Source organism: Dryobates pubescens, chromosome 5 (genome assembly GCF_014839835.1).
Source record: "Dryobates pubescens isolate bDryPub1 chromosome 5, bDryPub1.pri, whole genome shotgun sequence".
NCBI lineage: Eukaryota > Metazoa > Chordata > Aves > Piciformes > Picidae > Dryobates > Dryobates pubescens.
The window spans coordinates 14,447,617-14,464,034 of record NC_071616.1 but is presented as its reverse complement, the minus strand read 5'-3'; the positions used below and the strand labels follow the sequence as shown (position 1 = coordinate 14,464,034).

At 49.9% G+C, this 16,418-nt stretch overlaps 1 protein-coding gene across 1 annotated transcript; it reads right to left on the bottom strand.

The window, feature by feature from the left end:
• Positions 1-15,108: 15,108 nt before the first annotated feature.
• On the bottom strand, positions 15,109-16,303 carry ARF6 (ADP ribosylation factor 6). The gene is made up of 2 exons (XM_054162198.1): positions 16,192-16,303; positions 15,109-16,101 (listed from the first exon to the last, which is right to left on the bottom strand). Exon 2 carries the CDS (start codon positions 15,692-15,694, stop codon positions 15,167-15,169), a length of 528 nt encoding a protein of 175 aa, XP_054018173.1. The 5' UTR covers positions 15,695-16,101; positions 16,192-16,303; the 3' UTR covers positions 15,109-15,166.
• Between the last annotated feature and the right edge of the window lie 115 nt (positions 16,304-16,418).

The window sequence follows — 16,418 nt, the reverse complement described above, 5'->3', positions numbered from 1 at the left end:
ATGAGGTTTGCTCACCCAAAAAAGGACCTCCTGATAGCCAAGAGGTGCATCCCAGCAAGTTGTAACCCCTGGTGTGAGGGAGGGGAGGTGGTCTGGGACTTGTAGTCTTTGCCTGGTTGGAGATTAGAATATTCTTCTTAACTGAAAGTGTTCTCACATGCTGTCAGTGGGATGGTAGGTTGGGAGATGTGAATCATAGAACTGTTGAGGTTGGAAGAGACCTTTGAGATCATCAAGTCCAACCGCTCACAAAGAGCTCACAATCCCACCATTATTGCTAAGCTGCTACCACTAAACCATGTCCCTCAGCATCACATCCACACATGTTTTAAATCTCTCCAGGGATGGTAACTCCACCACCTCCCTGGGCAGCCTGTTCCAGTGCCTGAGAATCCTTTCTGTGAAGAATGTTTTTCTAATATCCAACCCCACAAAGAAGCTCAGAGGTAAGAATGGGTGCAAGGAATGGTCCCCTCATGGTCACCATGTCTCTGCTTGGTTGCCCTCCCTATGCCTTTCCCAGCTGCTCTCCTTCTGTTTCATCACCACAGGGATTGGGCTGGGGATGAATGGAGACCCTCTAATGTGTTTATTTAGTAAAAACAATGCTGGTGCTGCTGTGCTGAGTTCTAGTGGCCATCCCCAGCAGCATGAGGTTTCACTGGTGGTGGTGTGGAGCAGGAGGTGGGTGAGCTCACCCTCAGCATGCAGAATTCATTTTAGATCTAATTTAGATCCACATTTCAAGGCATTTTGCATCCAGCGCCTGACCGCGGCCCCACGCACGGACTGCAGCCAAGCTGAGTGTGTTAGATGTTGGCTCTGCTGCAGAAACATCATCCTGCTCTTTTTTATCCAACAGCTCCAAGCTGACAAAGCAGCTGGTGTGGAAAGATGCTCAGGGACCTCATGCTGCTGCACTGGATCACCCGGCTCTGGCAGCAGGGAAGAGCTGCTGGTTGTGCCTCCTGCTCTTCCGTCACAGCTGGCATTTTCCAGCCACATTTTGGTGGGAAGGATGAGCAGCACTGATCCCACAAAAGCTGATGAAGAGGTTTGGGCCCTGCTGGGAGATCTGAAGTCCCTCAACCTTGTGGTTTTGCTGGAATATGGACCAGGAGCCTGCAAATGAACACAGCACATGCAAACCCTGCCCCCACCCCCAGCTTTCAGCATGGGCAGGATCTTTGCCAGGACATACAGTACAGATGTAGGCAAAGAGTCACAAAATGGTTTGGGTTGCAAGGGACCTTAAAGATCATCTAGTTCTGACCCCCCTGCTATAGGCAGGGACACCTTCCACTAGAGCAGGGTGCTCAATACCCTCCCCCCCACCCATCCAACATGCTTGGAGCTTCCACAACTTCCTGGGCGACCCATTCCAGTGCCTCACCACCCTCATGGGAAAGAACCTCCTGTCACTCTATGCCTTTGTAAAAAGTCCCTCTCCAGCTCCCCTGTAGCCCACTTCAGATACTGGAAGGCTACTCCAAGGTCTCTCCAGAGCCTTCTCTTCTCCAGGCTGAACAAGCCCAACTCTCTCAGCCTGTCTTCATAGCAGTGGTGCTCGAGCCCCCTGATCATCTTTATGGCCTTCTCCGGACCTGCTCTGACAGTCCAATGTCCTTCTTGTGCTGAGAATGCCAGAGCTGGACCCAGTGCTGCTGGTGAGGTCTGAGCAGAGCATAGTAGAAGGAGAGAGATCCAGAGTGGTCTGGATTTCCTTGTGTCCTCAGGAGGTAGCTTCACACCCCACATTAATCTCTTTCTTAATGAGTGCTGTCAGCCTCCGCACCCTTCCGCGGCACCTCGCGGGGAGTGCTCAGTGGACAGCCTGTTTGGCACGCTACACCACCTGGGGCTTGTTCTTCTCAACCCTGTTTATTTATTAGCCAGCATTGCCTTCCACACCTACCAGGTTTCATTTTTTTGTTCCAGTTGGCAGGGATTTTATTGAGTGTGGAGAGGCAGATATTGCAGAAGATGCTGAGGTCACAGAATCATAGAATTGTTTCCGTTGGAATAAACTTCTAAGATCATCGAGGCCAGCTGTCAGCCTCAGACCACCATGGCCACTAAACCAGGTCTCAAAGTGCCACGTCCACATGCTTCTTGAACACCTTGAGGGATGGTGACTCCACCACCTCCCTGGGCAGCCTGTTTAAATGCCTGACCGTACTTGCAGGAAATACATTGTTCCTAATGTCCAACCTAAACCTCCCGTGGCATAACTTGAGGCCATTTCCTCTCATCCTATCACCTGATATTAGGGAAAAGAGACCAACCCCCATATGGATCTAACCACCTTTGAGGGACTCGTAGAGAGCCAGGAGGTCTCCCCTCAGCCTCCTCATCTGCAGACTAAACCACCCCAGCTCCCTCTGATGCTCCTCTCAAGACCTGTTCTCCAGACCCTTCACCACCTTTGTTGACCTTCTCTGGCTGTACTCCAGCACCTCAATGTCTTTCTTGGAGTGAGGGGCCCAAAACTGAACCCAGTACTCAAGGTGTGGCCTCACCAGTTCCAATTACCCATTACATTCCTGGTCCTGCTGGCCACACTGTTGCTGATCCAGGCCAGGATGCTGTTTGCCTTCTTGGCCACCTGGGCACACCTGGGCAGGACTCATATCCTGCTAGCTGTCAACCAGCACCCCCAGGTCCCTTTTTCCTGGGCAACTTTCCAGCCACTCTGCCCCAAGCCTGCAGCATTGCATGGGCTGGGACAGAGCAGCCCGTCACCTGCCGGATTGACAGCCCAAAGCCAAAAGGGCAATGAAGAAGCAGCAGCTTGAGCATCCTTTTCCCCTCTGTGCTGCTCTCAGAAGCCTCGCTGGTGGTGTTTAACTTACTCCAGACACAGGCTGGATGTGCACAGACATTCCTTGGCCATGTGATTAGACCGGAAAAGATGCCTTCAGCCCAAGAACCGCAGCGGGAGGGAAAGAGGCTGGGGAGAAGCTGTGCCTCAGCCGCCGCCAGAATGCTGCAGCCTCCAGAAAAAGCTGCACTCAACACTTTCCTTTCTTTTCTTTTTTTGTTAGGAGACTCAGTGCTAAAAGAGGAACTGCTGAGGGATGCATGATTGGAAAGGCCTAGATGGGTGTGGGGGGGAACTGCTTTTATTTTGGCAGAAAGCCTTCTCCTCCTCCTTGCAAATCTCTCTGCAGAGGGACTTTACGCACTGTGAGGACCTGCCTTTGCATTGTAGAATCAGGGACTCACAGAGTGGTTTGGTTTGGAAAGGACCTTAAATATCATCTAGTTCCAACCTCTCTGCTGTTGCCAGGGACATCTTCCCACTAGACCAGGTTGCTCAAAGCCTCATCCAACCTGGCATTGAACACCTCCAGCCCCTCCCAAGACCTTCCCAGGATCAGGATCCAGGATGCCACCAAGCCAACTTCTCACATCACCTTACACCTTATTAGTCACCTCTCCCATCACTGACCATCGCAGCTGAGGTGCAAAGCACCAGCACAGCTTCGATACCACCAAGCCCTTCACCCAGCCAGGGCCTTCTTCCTCCCAGGACCAGGTCAGGTGGGTGTTGGTCTCTTCTCCCAAGCAACTAGTCATAGGACAAGAGGAAATGGACTCAAGTTGCAGCAGGGGTGGTTTATGTTGGACATGAGGAACGATTTTTTCACTGAAAGGGTTGTCAGGCATTGGAACAGGCTGCCCAGGCAGATGGAGGAGTCACCATCCCTGGAGGTGTTTAAAAGCTCTGTAGGCATGCTGCTTGGGGATATGGCTTAATGGTGGACTTGGCAGGGTAGGGTTGGACTCGATAATCTTGGTGGTCATTACCAAGCCAAATGATTCTATGATTCTAAGCTCAGCCACTCCATGTCTCAACAGTCCCAAGACTACCACAGCTTTTGGCAACAACAAGGTGGACAAACAACACACAGAATCACAGAAACATTCAGGTTGGAAAGACCCTCAGGATCACCAAGTCCAACCCATAACCCTACTCTACAAGGTTCACCCCTAAACTATATCCCCAAGCACCATATCCAAACCACCTTTAAACACATCCGGGGTTGGTGACTCAACCACCTCCCTGGGCAGCACATCCCAATGCCTGACCATTCTTTCCCTGAAATTTTTTTTCCTACTGTCCAGTCTAAACCTACCCAGTTGCACCTTGAGGCCATTCCCTCTTGTTCTCTCACTAATTAATTGGGAGAAGAGACCAGCACCATACTCGAGGAGTGGCCTCACCAGAGCTGAGTACAAGGGGACAATCACCTTCCTACTCCTACTGGACACAGCATCTCTAATCCCAGCCAGGAGGCCATTTGCTTTCCTGGCCACCTGGGCACACTGCTTGCTCATATTCAGTTGCTTGTTGGTTAGAACCCCCAGGTCCCTTTCTGCCAGACAGCTTTCCAGCCATACTTCCCCAGTCCTGTAGCATTGCATGGGGTTGTTGTGACCCAAGTGCAAGACCTGGCATTTGGCCTTGTTGAAGCTCATCCTGTCAGCATTGGCCATGGATCCAATCTGTCCAAGAAGATAGGAGACAGTGTCACTGCTCCAAGCATTTGGCACAAACCAGGGGAGCTCTGTGCTTTGCTCTGAGCATCATTGAGCAGGACAGATGCTTAGCACAGGCACGATTGGGACCAGAAGTGGAGCTTGCTCCCAGCCTCCCCCTGGTTTGGACCAGGAGTGGGGCTGAGCCCCCTCCCTCCCCCTGCCTGGCACATGGCTTTGGTGCGGGTAGCTTCAGGCCGGAGCGGTGCTGTGCTGGGTGCTGAGCGCATCAGTCACTCCTGGTGCCACACCAGCATTTGCATAATTCCAATTATGCCTCCAAAACAAGGAACAGGCTTTGACAACAGCTCTGCAGTACCTTGAAACATCAAGAGAAGGCAGAGAAGGTGAGGCAGTCCAGGGTTTTGACACTGAAACCAATGGAAATAAACATTTGAGGAAAAAGACATACCCCCATCCCCCCCTTCCTGGCACTGCTTTCTCTCTCTGCCCTGTACCTGTCACCCTCCTGTGCCCACCACCCTCCCCACAGCCCCCATCATCTCCCTCAGCCCCCAAACATCTCAGCTACAAACAGCTTGTGCCTTTTGCCATTTTCCCCTACATTCATAGGATCACAGGACAGTTTGGGTTGGAAGTGACCTCTGAAGGTCACCTAGACCAACACCCCTGCAGGCAGCAGGGACATCCACAACTAGATCAGGTTGCTTAGAGCCCCATCAAGCCTGACCTTGAATGTCTCTAGGGATGGGGGCCTCCACCACCTCCCTGGTCAACCCATTCCAGTATTTGACCATCTTCATAGTAAAGAACTTTTTCCTTAATGTCCACATTGAGAGGCAAAATTAAACCAGAGCTTATGGAGCCAGCTGTGCCCCCACCCCCTCCCCATATCTGCCATCAGGGTGTTGAGACATCACTGCCTACAAGGAGGGTGCAACAGGGATATTTACACTTCATTTGTCACCTCACCCTCCCTATCTGTCATCTGCAAGTGCTCCAGCTTGAACTGCAGGTTTGGGAGCAAGCTGGTGCATACCCACGCAGCTGTCCTGGAGTGTTCCTCGGAGCTGTGGTGCATATTTTTGGAAACCTGGAGATGCTGGAGACATGGGAGAGGTTAAACACATCCGTGGATCCAATGCCTTAAACAGCACTTGCTTTTGGAAGGCTGGTGGCCGGGTGGTGGTTTAGCACTCAGGAGCAAAGCCTGCTCACAGCAGCCGGCAGCAAAATATTCCAGGTCTTGGCATTAAGCATTCCAAGAGAGGAGGAAGCTGCGAGCTTCCGATGAGACACGTCAATCCGTACAACCCTCAAGTGTTGGGAAGCTCTGTTTTATTTTCTGCAGGCCCAAAAGCAGCCCAGCTGCTGAATAATGCATCAGGCTGCTGAGGAGCTGGCACCCCGCGGGCGGAACGAGTTAATCCACGGATCCCGCGTGCTCGGGTGCCAGCACTCCTTCAGCGGCAACGTGACTAACCAGTTTCACTACTTGCAGTGTTTCCGGGAGGGCTGGGAGCTGCTGCAGTGTGTGAAAGAGGGGAAGGAGAAGCTGTGGAACTCCTTCTTCCCTGTGGTGTGGTGGGGCTGGGGGGCCACCAGCACAGTGAAGAGGAAACCATGAGCCAAAGAAAGTTTAGTGTTGAGGCAAGGGGCTTTCAGGATATGACTTTGGTGGTCTTAGCTGAAGGAAACCCATGTGCAGCTTCAAACAAGGTGGAAAGCTGTAGATCATCTTTGTGGTGAGATGCAGCCCTCCTCCCTCTCTCTAGTATCAGGTGATAGGACAAGAGGAAATGGCTTCAAATTGTGCCAGGGGAGGTTCAGGTTGGGAATGAAGGACAATTTCATTCCTGCAGGAGTGGTCAGGCATTGGAACAGGCTGCTCAGGAAGATGGTGGAGTTACCGTCCCTGGAGATGGTCAAGAAACACATGCACTTTGGGACATGGTTTAATGGCCATGGTGGTGGTAGTTGGACTGATAATCTTAGAGGTCTTTTCCAACCAAACCAAGTATATGATTCATAAATCATTAATAAGATCCATGGAAATAAAATCTGGGAAGCTCTGGTGCTGTGTTTGAGTATAGCCTCCTACCAAGAGGAAAATGCAGAAGATCATTTGTTAGGTATCAACCAAACAGGTAAGGCAGGAGCTGAGATCCTGAGATCGCAGCTGCAATGCTGCAGGCAGCATGACTTAAGGGAGAACATACACTACCCTGATCCAAAATGTTCCCATCCCTCCCTTAGGAGCAACAGAAAGCTGCAGCACAGTGGCCAGAAGCAGGCCTGAGGCAAAAAAAACCAGGTGCCTTTGAAGCTGCAGAAGCAGCCTAGGAGCATCATCAGTGTCCAGGCAGCAGCAGCCCAGCCCAGCCAATGGTGACCCTGGCTTGCACATACCACATACTCAAGATGCTTGAAGGCAAGGGCTGGAGGACTTTGAATTCATAAACTAGTCCAAGGTTGTAAGATGAACCAGCCAGAACGAGATCCAGGGACAGCTTACTGGCAGCCATTCAACATCTTCTACAATGCAGTGCCCAATGCCAACAACTTTGGGGTTTTGCTGCCTTGCTGAACTTGGCTCCTCTTCCAGCTTGGCCAGGTGCTGGGAAACTTTGTCCTGAAGCTTTGTATTAGGTAGCAAGAAGAAATGGAGCAAACCAACAGAGCCTGTCCTACTGCTGTCCCTCATCTCCCCCTGAAGTGCTTTTATTTTGAGTGTTGACATGAAAACCATCCCACTGCAGGTCAAAGCAGCCAAAACAACCCTTTAGAAGGAGAAGAGGAGTATCCTGGGGTGCATTAAGAAAAGCATGGCCAGTAGGTCAAGGGAGATTCTCCTCCCCCTCTACTCTGTCCTGGTGAGATACATCTGGAGTACTGTGTCCACTTTTTGGGGCCCCCAGTTCAAGAGGGACAGGGATATACTGGAGAGTGTCCAACAGAGGCTACAAAGACATTTAGAAGACTGGAGCATCTGTCTGATGAGGAAAGGCTGAGAGACCTGGGGCTGTTTAGTCTGGAGAAGAGAAGACTGAGAAAGGATCTTGTTAGTATTTATAAATATCTGAAAGGTGAGTATCAAGAACATGCCAGTCTCTTTCAAGTGGTGCCCAGTGACAGGACAAGGGGCAATGGGCACAAACTGGAACCCAGGAGGTTCCATCTGAACATAAGGAGAAACTTGTTTGGTGTAAGGGTGCTGCTCTGGAGCAGGCTGCCCAGAGAGGTTGTGGAGTCTCCTCTGAAGACTTTCAAAACCTGCCTGGATGCATTCCCCACACAGCCTGCCCTTGGTGATCGTGCTTTGGCAGGGGGCTTGGACTCGATGATCTCCAGAGGTCCTTTCCAGCCCCTCCCATTCTATGATGTAGGATGCAATCTGAACTCTCAACCGTGATACAGTTTGAACATTTAATCAGCCAGCCTTGCTCTGGCAGGAAAGGCAGAGCCAAATCACTGCTGTGCTTGCAAGAGCTCCTGCTCTCCGGTGAGAGCCGGGTTGAGTTACTGTTAGGGCAGCAGATTGAAAGCCACAATACGTGATAGGAAAAGCTTCCTGGAGAGCTGGGTCAGTTCCAGACTAATCCAGCCCCCATGGGAAAAGGGCCTTCTGGCAGATGTTAAGCTAATGGGATCACTGCAGGAGTGCACCTCGCTCCAGTGGAAGTTAACAACCATGGGGTTCGTGCCTGCTCCCCAACACCCATGTCTTCAAAAGGGAAATGCAGAAAGCTCCTCAGAGCAAACCCAGCAAATATTAACAGCACGAGGACTATGTGACCCCACATTCCACAAGCTCAAAGTGCAAAGTCTCCTCCTGGGAACACGTGCCAAGCAAATGTGACTTCTGAGTCTGAAGCTGTCAGCACCGGGTGTTGGGCTCGGTGCCAGAGATTCATAGAATGGCCTAGGTTGTAAGGGACCTTAGAGATCATCTACTCCAACCTGCCATGAGCAGGGACACCTCTCAACTAGATGTGGTTGCTCAAGGTCTCATCCAGCCCAGCCTTGAATACCTCCAGGGAGGAGGCATCCACAACCCCTCTGGGCAACCTATTCCAGAGTCTCAGCACCCTTGTACTGAAGAACATCTTCCTAAGATCCAGTCTAAACCTACTCTCCCTCATCTTAAAACCATCCCTCTTGTCCTGTTGCCAGACACCTTTACGAAAAGTCTCTTTCCAGCTTTCCTGTAGGCTCCCTTCAAGTAAGGCAGCTGTAAGCCCCCCCCAGAGTCTTCTCTTTTCCAGGCTGAGATTCATAGAATGGTTTGGATTGGAAAGGACCTTAAAGATTATCTAGTTCCAACCCCATTGCCACAGACAGGGACACCTCCCACTAGACCAGGTTGCCCCACCCTGCAGCCTTACCCTAGTGCTGCAAACCCATACAGCTCCCACTCTTCATCTAACCACTTTGTTCTTCAAGTACCAGTTTCAAATGAACACCATGGGTATTTCAGAGATGTCAGCCCTGGATGCTTTCCTCCTCTCCACCCCAAGTAGCTGGAGGTTGGCCACCTGCCGCTTTCCCCATGATGTGCCTTCCTCTGATGGACTCTCATGGGCCTGGGGACAAGCATCACTGCAGCTCAAGCACACAAAGAGCAATACAGTCTCCTCAAACAGTCCTCGTTAAAATGCTTCTCCTTGCTACTGGTCTGCCAGGCAGCCCACCCCACGCTCTCCTGCAAGTGCAGAGATCGAGGGATGGTGTGAGACAGCTGAGCACAGTGTGAGCTGTCTAAAGGTCTTTCTTTTCCCTCCCAAAACATGAATTCAGAGAGCACTCCCTTAAAACAGCCACCCTGTTAGCATGCAGCACAGCACTTTCCACAAGTTTTCATCTCCTGTAATGATGAGAGAAAAGCTTCCCCTCCTCTCCTGCTCCACCAGAAAGAAACCTCAGGGTGAAGCCAGCACCTGGCCCAGGCAGCATCACCCCCATTCTGTTTCAAACAAGGAATCCATTCTAGGCACAGACACACAAACAAGTTCAGTTCAGCCTGTTACCAACACCTTGGCTTCATCCCTCCTCTCTACTTAACCACTGAAGGAGGTTTTAACCAACTCTGAAGGGCAGTTGGGGCACCACAGGGTCCTACACAGACATCAGCTGCTGGTGCTGGTTGCCCCTTGAGGTTGCACTCAGCTGAATACTCCTGATGAAAATGAAGTGTTTCATGAGTTACCAGGTTTGAAATGTTATCAGTTTCCATGCATTAGGAAGAAGTTGTTCACTATGGAAGACACTGAAACAGGTTGCCCAGAGAGGTTGTGGACACCTCATTCCTGGAAGTGTTGAAGACCAAGTTGGATGATGCTCTGAGCAACCTGGTCTAAGTGGGAGATGTCCCTGCCCACGGCAGGGGGCTTGGGACTAGAGGATCTTGAAGGTCCCTTCCAACACAAGCCATCCTGTGACTCCATCTCTCACAAAACACCATGAAGTCCTGCTTAATCAATTTTCCTAACTCATGCCATCCTAAAAGATACAGCTACAGAAACCAGCAACAGAGAAGCAAAGTGCATTTTCAGGAAGGCAAAACACTTCTCTGCAGGCAAAGCAAGGGCCTTGAGCCTGCTAAACCACGGTGAGGCTCTGAGGCTGGAGAAGTCAGCAGATGACTCACATCTTTACCAGATGTTTTTTTTTAAACCCTCCCTTTCTTTTCTCTTGTTTTTTTTTTAAGGAGGCCAGAGATACCTGTTCTTGGGCAAGAGAAGAACAACTTCCTGGGTAAGACACCACATACCCAGCTATGCCTATGAAAAGACAGCGCTCACTCGAGCTCCCGGCGCGTTCTGGGGACACTGCCCTGGCTGCTGAGCACCACGGGGCTCTGACTCACCCGCTTCACCCCTTTGGAACTAAAGTGACGCTGCTCTTCCTCATCCTCCCGCTTTTGAAAGCCAGACAGATTGTGGTGCTCAAGTCATCCACCTCAACCTCAAGCCCTGAGAGCGTAATTCTGAGACACAGACTTGAGCAGCCTTGGTGTTCCTCAAGACATCAGAAGGGGGACAGAAGCAGTGTGTTGAGATGCCACCAACTCACCAAGGATGAGGCTTCCCCCAACAAAGGCAAAGCTTTCATTTTCCCGAAAGCACCAAAGCTGAGGGGATTTCAGATTTCTGAGCCCATCAGGCTGGACAGACATTAGAAACAAATCCAAGATAAAAGGCACAACCATGTGTTAGTGGAAAGTCTGAGTCATGGTGCCCACACCAAGGCTACTTCCACACTCCCAGAGCAAGCTCTCCCCTCCCAGCTGTTGCTTCTACTACTCCCAGCTCCCAAGGCAAGCTCTTCACTCCCAACAGTCACTTCTCCTGTTCCCAGTGAGAAGGAAAACACCATCCAGGTCCATCAGTGAAGCAAACAGCTATAGCAGCTCACTTTGACAACAGAACCAATTGGTTTTTAACCAGGAGACATTCCTTTGGGGAAAGTATGCCATTAAACAGGGTTAATCTCCAATTAGAGATGGCAGGGACATTTCTCCCAACCCTATCCATGAGGGCCATGGCCCTGTGACTGGGGAACAACAAAAAAAATAGCCCTGCTGAGGTGTGAGTCACGGGAAGGGTGCTCTGGGGAGTCATGCTAACTGCTGCTGTAACAAAGGTCCGATTGAAAAGGAGAAGGTGCTGACATTTGGAGACATGACTAAGTGCTCCAGTGAAAGAGACATGCGTTTACTCTTCTGGAACCTTGTCTCCAAACTCCCAGGTCGTTTAATTAAGGCAGAGTTAAGTTCATTTACACAGCCACACCCTTAACTGACATTCAGGTAGACAGAGCCCAATCTCAACACCCTGGAAGAGAAACTGCTTTGAGGAGGATTGCAGCCACCCCAGCACCCAGGCTCAACAAAGGTTCCCTGGCAATTCCCAAGAGCTTTTGCAACAAGGAAAAACAGGCAGCTCCTCATCTCCTGGCCTCACAACTGCAGTTCTGAGTGCTGGGAGCCACCTCAAACCTCTGTTGGCTGCTCATTTGAGTGGCTGGTGGCAGTTTGAGGTGGCTCCCAGCCCAGTAGCTGTCGTTGCAGTAACCCCACTGCTAGCACCCAAGTCCTTTCATCAGACCAGCTTGTGTCCTATCCATCAGAGACCTCCCAGCTTCACACCTGTCACTCCACAAGCACAGCCCTATTCACTCAGCTACCATTTTGTCCAGCCTCATCTTCCCTTTCCAACCAAGTCCTTGCTCAGCCACAGTCCCTCCCTGGGTTACGTGGAGCTGACACTAAAGTTTGGCCAAAGACTCTGAACTGCACATGGGAGCATTAAAGCAGCACCACTGATAAAATTAGTAGTTAATCTACATCTGGGAGGAGATAAGACTTCTGAATCTCAGATACAGAACAGAGCCTTCTGTGTTGGCAGGACACACTTACTCCAACTCCATTTTGCCCCTTCCTGTTTCTCTCAGAATTAAATGTAAGTAAGATACCAGGAGAGCTCTGCTGTATAATTGCTTTATTTTCTGCTTATTAGTTCTTTACCAACACTACAGCCATATTGAGAACACAAAAAAAAAAATAAAAAGAAAAAAGAGTCCTGTTGACTTTTTAAGTCAGGGAGATCACAGTCTACAAACTCATTCACTTATCAGACACGAGTTAACGCCATTCAGAACTTACTCCATAGATTCACATGAACACAAAAATCGATGCGCTTTGAAACCCCCAAATTAAAAGTTTCCAAATCATAGGATTTCTCACAGAACTTGCCACTTGATCCTACAGGCTCTGCTTGGCTGCCTGCTGACCACTATTTCATGGTGAGCTTCAGCTACAACCTAGAAAGGATGTGTTGAAAGTGAAACCTTGATCTGTGGTTCAGCAGCGATGGCCGTTTATTTTTGACGTCTCCAACACGTTTCAGTAACTTTTTTTTTTCCCCTCTCCCTCCCCCACCCTCCCAACTTCAAAAAAAAAAAAAGAGATATTAAAAAAGGTAATAATTCAGAAGCATAAACCAGTTTCCTTTCACCTACAAAAATGGAATAACAAAGTCACTAAGGGAATACAAAACTGTGGATTCAACTTAACGTAAAATCTAGAGAGAGAATTCTGCCCCAGCACTTGGAAACATCATAAATCAACTCAGACACAAAAAAAAAATGAAGTTACTGAAGTTTCATGGTGACTGAGAATAGATTTAAGAAAGTTCAAGAACCATTAATAGAGAGCTTCAAGTTTTCCAGTTTAGGCATTTACTTTGTGCTTGGCTGCTTTATTTACGCTCCAGAAGAAAACAGTAACCAGATTCTTGTATTTTTAGTCTTTATACCACCACACTATTTGTTAAGTTACATCAACAGCAAAGGAAAAAAAAACAAAACACCAAAACCCCCAAAAAACAAAACCCCAAACACAACCAACTAGAAAATAGAGCAATGACATTTCAGTGGCAAAAAGCCTCGAGTAAGAAAAAGAACCCCCAAACATCTCATCTCCTCTTCTTTGGAGCTGAGGTTTAAGTTATTCTACATTAAGCTGCTGCAGACTCTCTAACATAAAGGCTTCCAGCCCATCAATGCTCTATCTTCTAGCATCCAGACCCCATTCAGTCCCCACATCGAGAGAAATCATTTGGAACCAGGTTCTAAAAAGAACTTTGAAGTGGTCCAAAGCATTCCAGAAGCAAACTCAGTATTGTTTTCTTTCCACCTTCCCATACATCTTTGGTAAGAGCTTCCATACACAATGTACTCAGCGTGCGGCGTCGACACCGCAGAAATGTAGTGTAATGCCCCCCGGTTTCACGTAAAAATCCTTGAAAATAGACAACAAAAAAGACCAAAAACATAGTAGTAATTAAAAAAAAAAATTAATAATTCCATTTTCTTCTGGTTGTGTAGCATACATTCCTAGAATTCCCCAATGGAGTTTAACTCCTTGAGGAAATCTTAAGTTAATCCTTAAGGCTGAGTAAGAACCAGCTGCTTTTAACATTTTGTGCACCCAGCATTAATACTTGATTGAGTTTTCAGGCTAATACTTCTGAGTGGGGTGGGGTGGTATTTTTTTTTCTGCCAGTCACATCTGTGAGCTGTGAAATGGCAAATGAGCTGCTTGCCCTTTAAGAACTAATTATGGAAGTTTACATTCATAGTCGTCTACTCCCTCACTCGCTGCTGTCTTTCCTCCTCCTCCTCCCCGCTCTCATTAGGAGTTACTCAATGGGCTGCAGACATCCCAACATAGTTCTCTTCTTACAGGACCTACAGCAACAACCGGCTACAGGAGACACGGATGGTGAAGGCTGCAACTACCTGCAGAAGCTCAGGCGAGCCATGGAAAATTTAAACCCATGAGTGGGGCTTTTTTTTCCCCCCCCTCCCCTCAAAATGGCTATTTTTCAGATGGCAGGAGGTCTGAGCTCGGTGAGAGCTTAGCACAGAAGTCTACAAAATGGAAAAGGAAATAATAAAGCTTCTTTCTCCAGGAGCACAGCAGAAAGAAGCAGAAATTTTTAATTATTTTAAGATGCTTTCAACTGTCTTGAGACGAAAGTAATTCGACAGGCAAGTCGGCGCTAGTTTCTTTGCCTTAAGATCTGCCATTTACAGTCAAATTTGTGACACTGCCATGTTATTGCTGCATTTTCTGGAAGGAACCCATCTTGCACTGACTCAGAGACCGACACAAGGAGTCAAAAAAAAAAAGAAAAAAAGGCAGCTAAACATTAAAGTTTGCAATGCAAGAGGCAAAACTCAAAGAGTATCTACCCTGGAACGACAAGCGCCTTCATGTCTTATTGGCTATATGGTAGCTATGTGGTATGGGGAACTTCTTTCAGATCCCTCCTCATGCATGATGTATTGTTCAGAACTCCCCAGTTGACACTTCAAAGCAGTTCTTATGTTACCTGGTGAACACTAGGGCCTGATATGCACTTTGAACAGTGGTATCCATGCTATCTGCTCCTGCAGGCAAGGATTCGGTGCATTATGAGGCCGAGAGATGAAGACTGAGAGTCACTATTTAGTTACAGATTAACAGAAATTAACCAAAAAAACAACAACAACAAAAAAAGTCCTCAATATAAAAAGACAGACTGCAGTTTGATTTTTTTTTTTTTTAAAGCAGTAATTTTCAGTTTACTAGATGAAGCAGACCTAGCAACATATTTTCGGCGTGAAGGCAAAAATGTAGCAATCTACAGCAAGTGAGAGAAAGGAAAAATAATGTAATCCAAAAAAAAAAAAGAAAAGAAGGGGGGAAAAAAATCCACAAAAGAAGAGAAAGCATACACTGAAAACAACCCCTCCCCAGCCATCCCCCCACATAATCAAACCTTCTTAAGGGCTATCAAGAATAATTAAAAAAAAAGAAGTTACTTAGCAAGTCTACAATGTGTTCTTTCCCCTGTTTGCTGGAAGTCTGCCATAGCATCTAGTGCTTGTGTTCGTGTGTCACATTCGGAGGTTAGAGCATCCTAACGCCAAGCAAAGAGTTAAAACAGGAATCCAGTCAAGTGTGCAGAAGGAAAGGGTGGTAACTGGAGAAAGGTGATCATAATCCTATGGATGCTTTTACTTTTCAGTAGAGAATCATTCTTCTGGAAAGCCATGTGGGTTATTTGTTGGTTTGTTTTCTTTAATTCTTTGTAGACTAAATAGTTAAATTCTCTCATTAGGATTTATAATTGGACGTTAACCATGTCAGCCCTTCATAGAGTCCATCCCCTGTAGTAGCACAGGAGGGCTGCACGTACCAATTTCTATCCCTGATTCGGGTCAGGCCCAGTTTCTCCTGGATTTCATGGGGTTTCATGGCATCGGGCAGGTCCTGCTTGTTGGCGAAGATGAGGATGATGGCGTCCCGCATCTCCCTGTCGTTGATAATGCGGTGGAGCTCCTGGCGGGCCTCGTCGATGCGGTCTCGATCGGCGCAGTCCACCACAAAGATCAAGCCTTGCGTGCCCGTGTAGTAATGCCTCCAGAGGGGACGGATCTTGTCCTGGCCCCCCACATCCCACACGTTGAACTTGACGTTTTTGTACGTAACCGTCTCCACGTTGAAGCCCACGGTAGGGATGGTGGTGACGGACTGGCCCAGCTTCAGTTTGTACAGGATGGTAGTTTTACCAGCCGCGTCCAGACCCAGCATCAGGATCCGCATCTCCTTGTTGCCGAAGATCTTGGACAGCACCTTGCCCATCTCGGCGGCATCCAAGGGGCCCGGCGCCTCCGGGGCAGGGGTTGGGGGGGAGCAGAGGGCGAGCGCCGACCCACCCGAGCAGCCCGCTCTGGGCGGGGGCCGAAGCGGAGCGGAGCCGGTCCGGCGGGGCGAAAGGGGTAGGAGGGGGTGTCAGGGCAAGGGCAGGCGGGGCTCAACGCCGGCCGCGCATGGGGCGGCTGCGGAAGAAGCAGGACGGGAGCAAAGGGGTGGGGGTGAGGAGAAGCCTCAGCGGTGCGGGAAGAGTGGCCGCGCCGCGTTCTGCTCCGCTCCTCCACCGGGCCTTAGGCGGCGGCGGCGGCTCCGCCCGGCTCGCTGCCTTGGCTCCCACCCCGGCGCCTCTCAGCTCATGGATGCCGGCTCAGAGGGCGGCGGCTCGGCGTCCCAACCTGCAGAGGGACGGGAGAGAATGTGAGACAGGGCGGCGGGCCGAGGCGGGCGAACAGGAGACAAGGAAGCAGGAACCGGCGGCAAGTTACCTGAGGACGGCCCAGCGGGGCTCGGGGCCGGCTCCGCTCCGCGCCGCTCCCTCAGCCAGCACCGCCGGAAAAGGCGCCTCGCGAGCCCGCCTCACTTCCCCTCCTCCGCCGCCACCGCGCATGCGCGGCCCGCGCCCCGCCCGCCCCGCCCCACCGCTCAACGGCGCCACCCTCCGCCGCCACTCGCCGCAGCGCATCTGCGCATGAGCTGCCGCCGGCTCGCGGGG

Bases quoted from the DNA above. Each gene is read 5' to 3' on its own strand.
- ARF6 (XM_054162198.1), bottom strand. From the start codon at position 15,694: ATGGGCAAGGTGCTGTCCAAGATCTTCGGCAACAAGGAGATGCGGATC.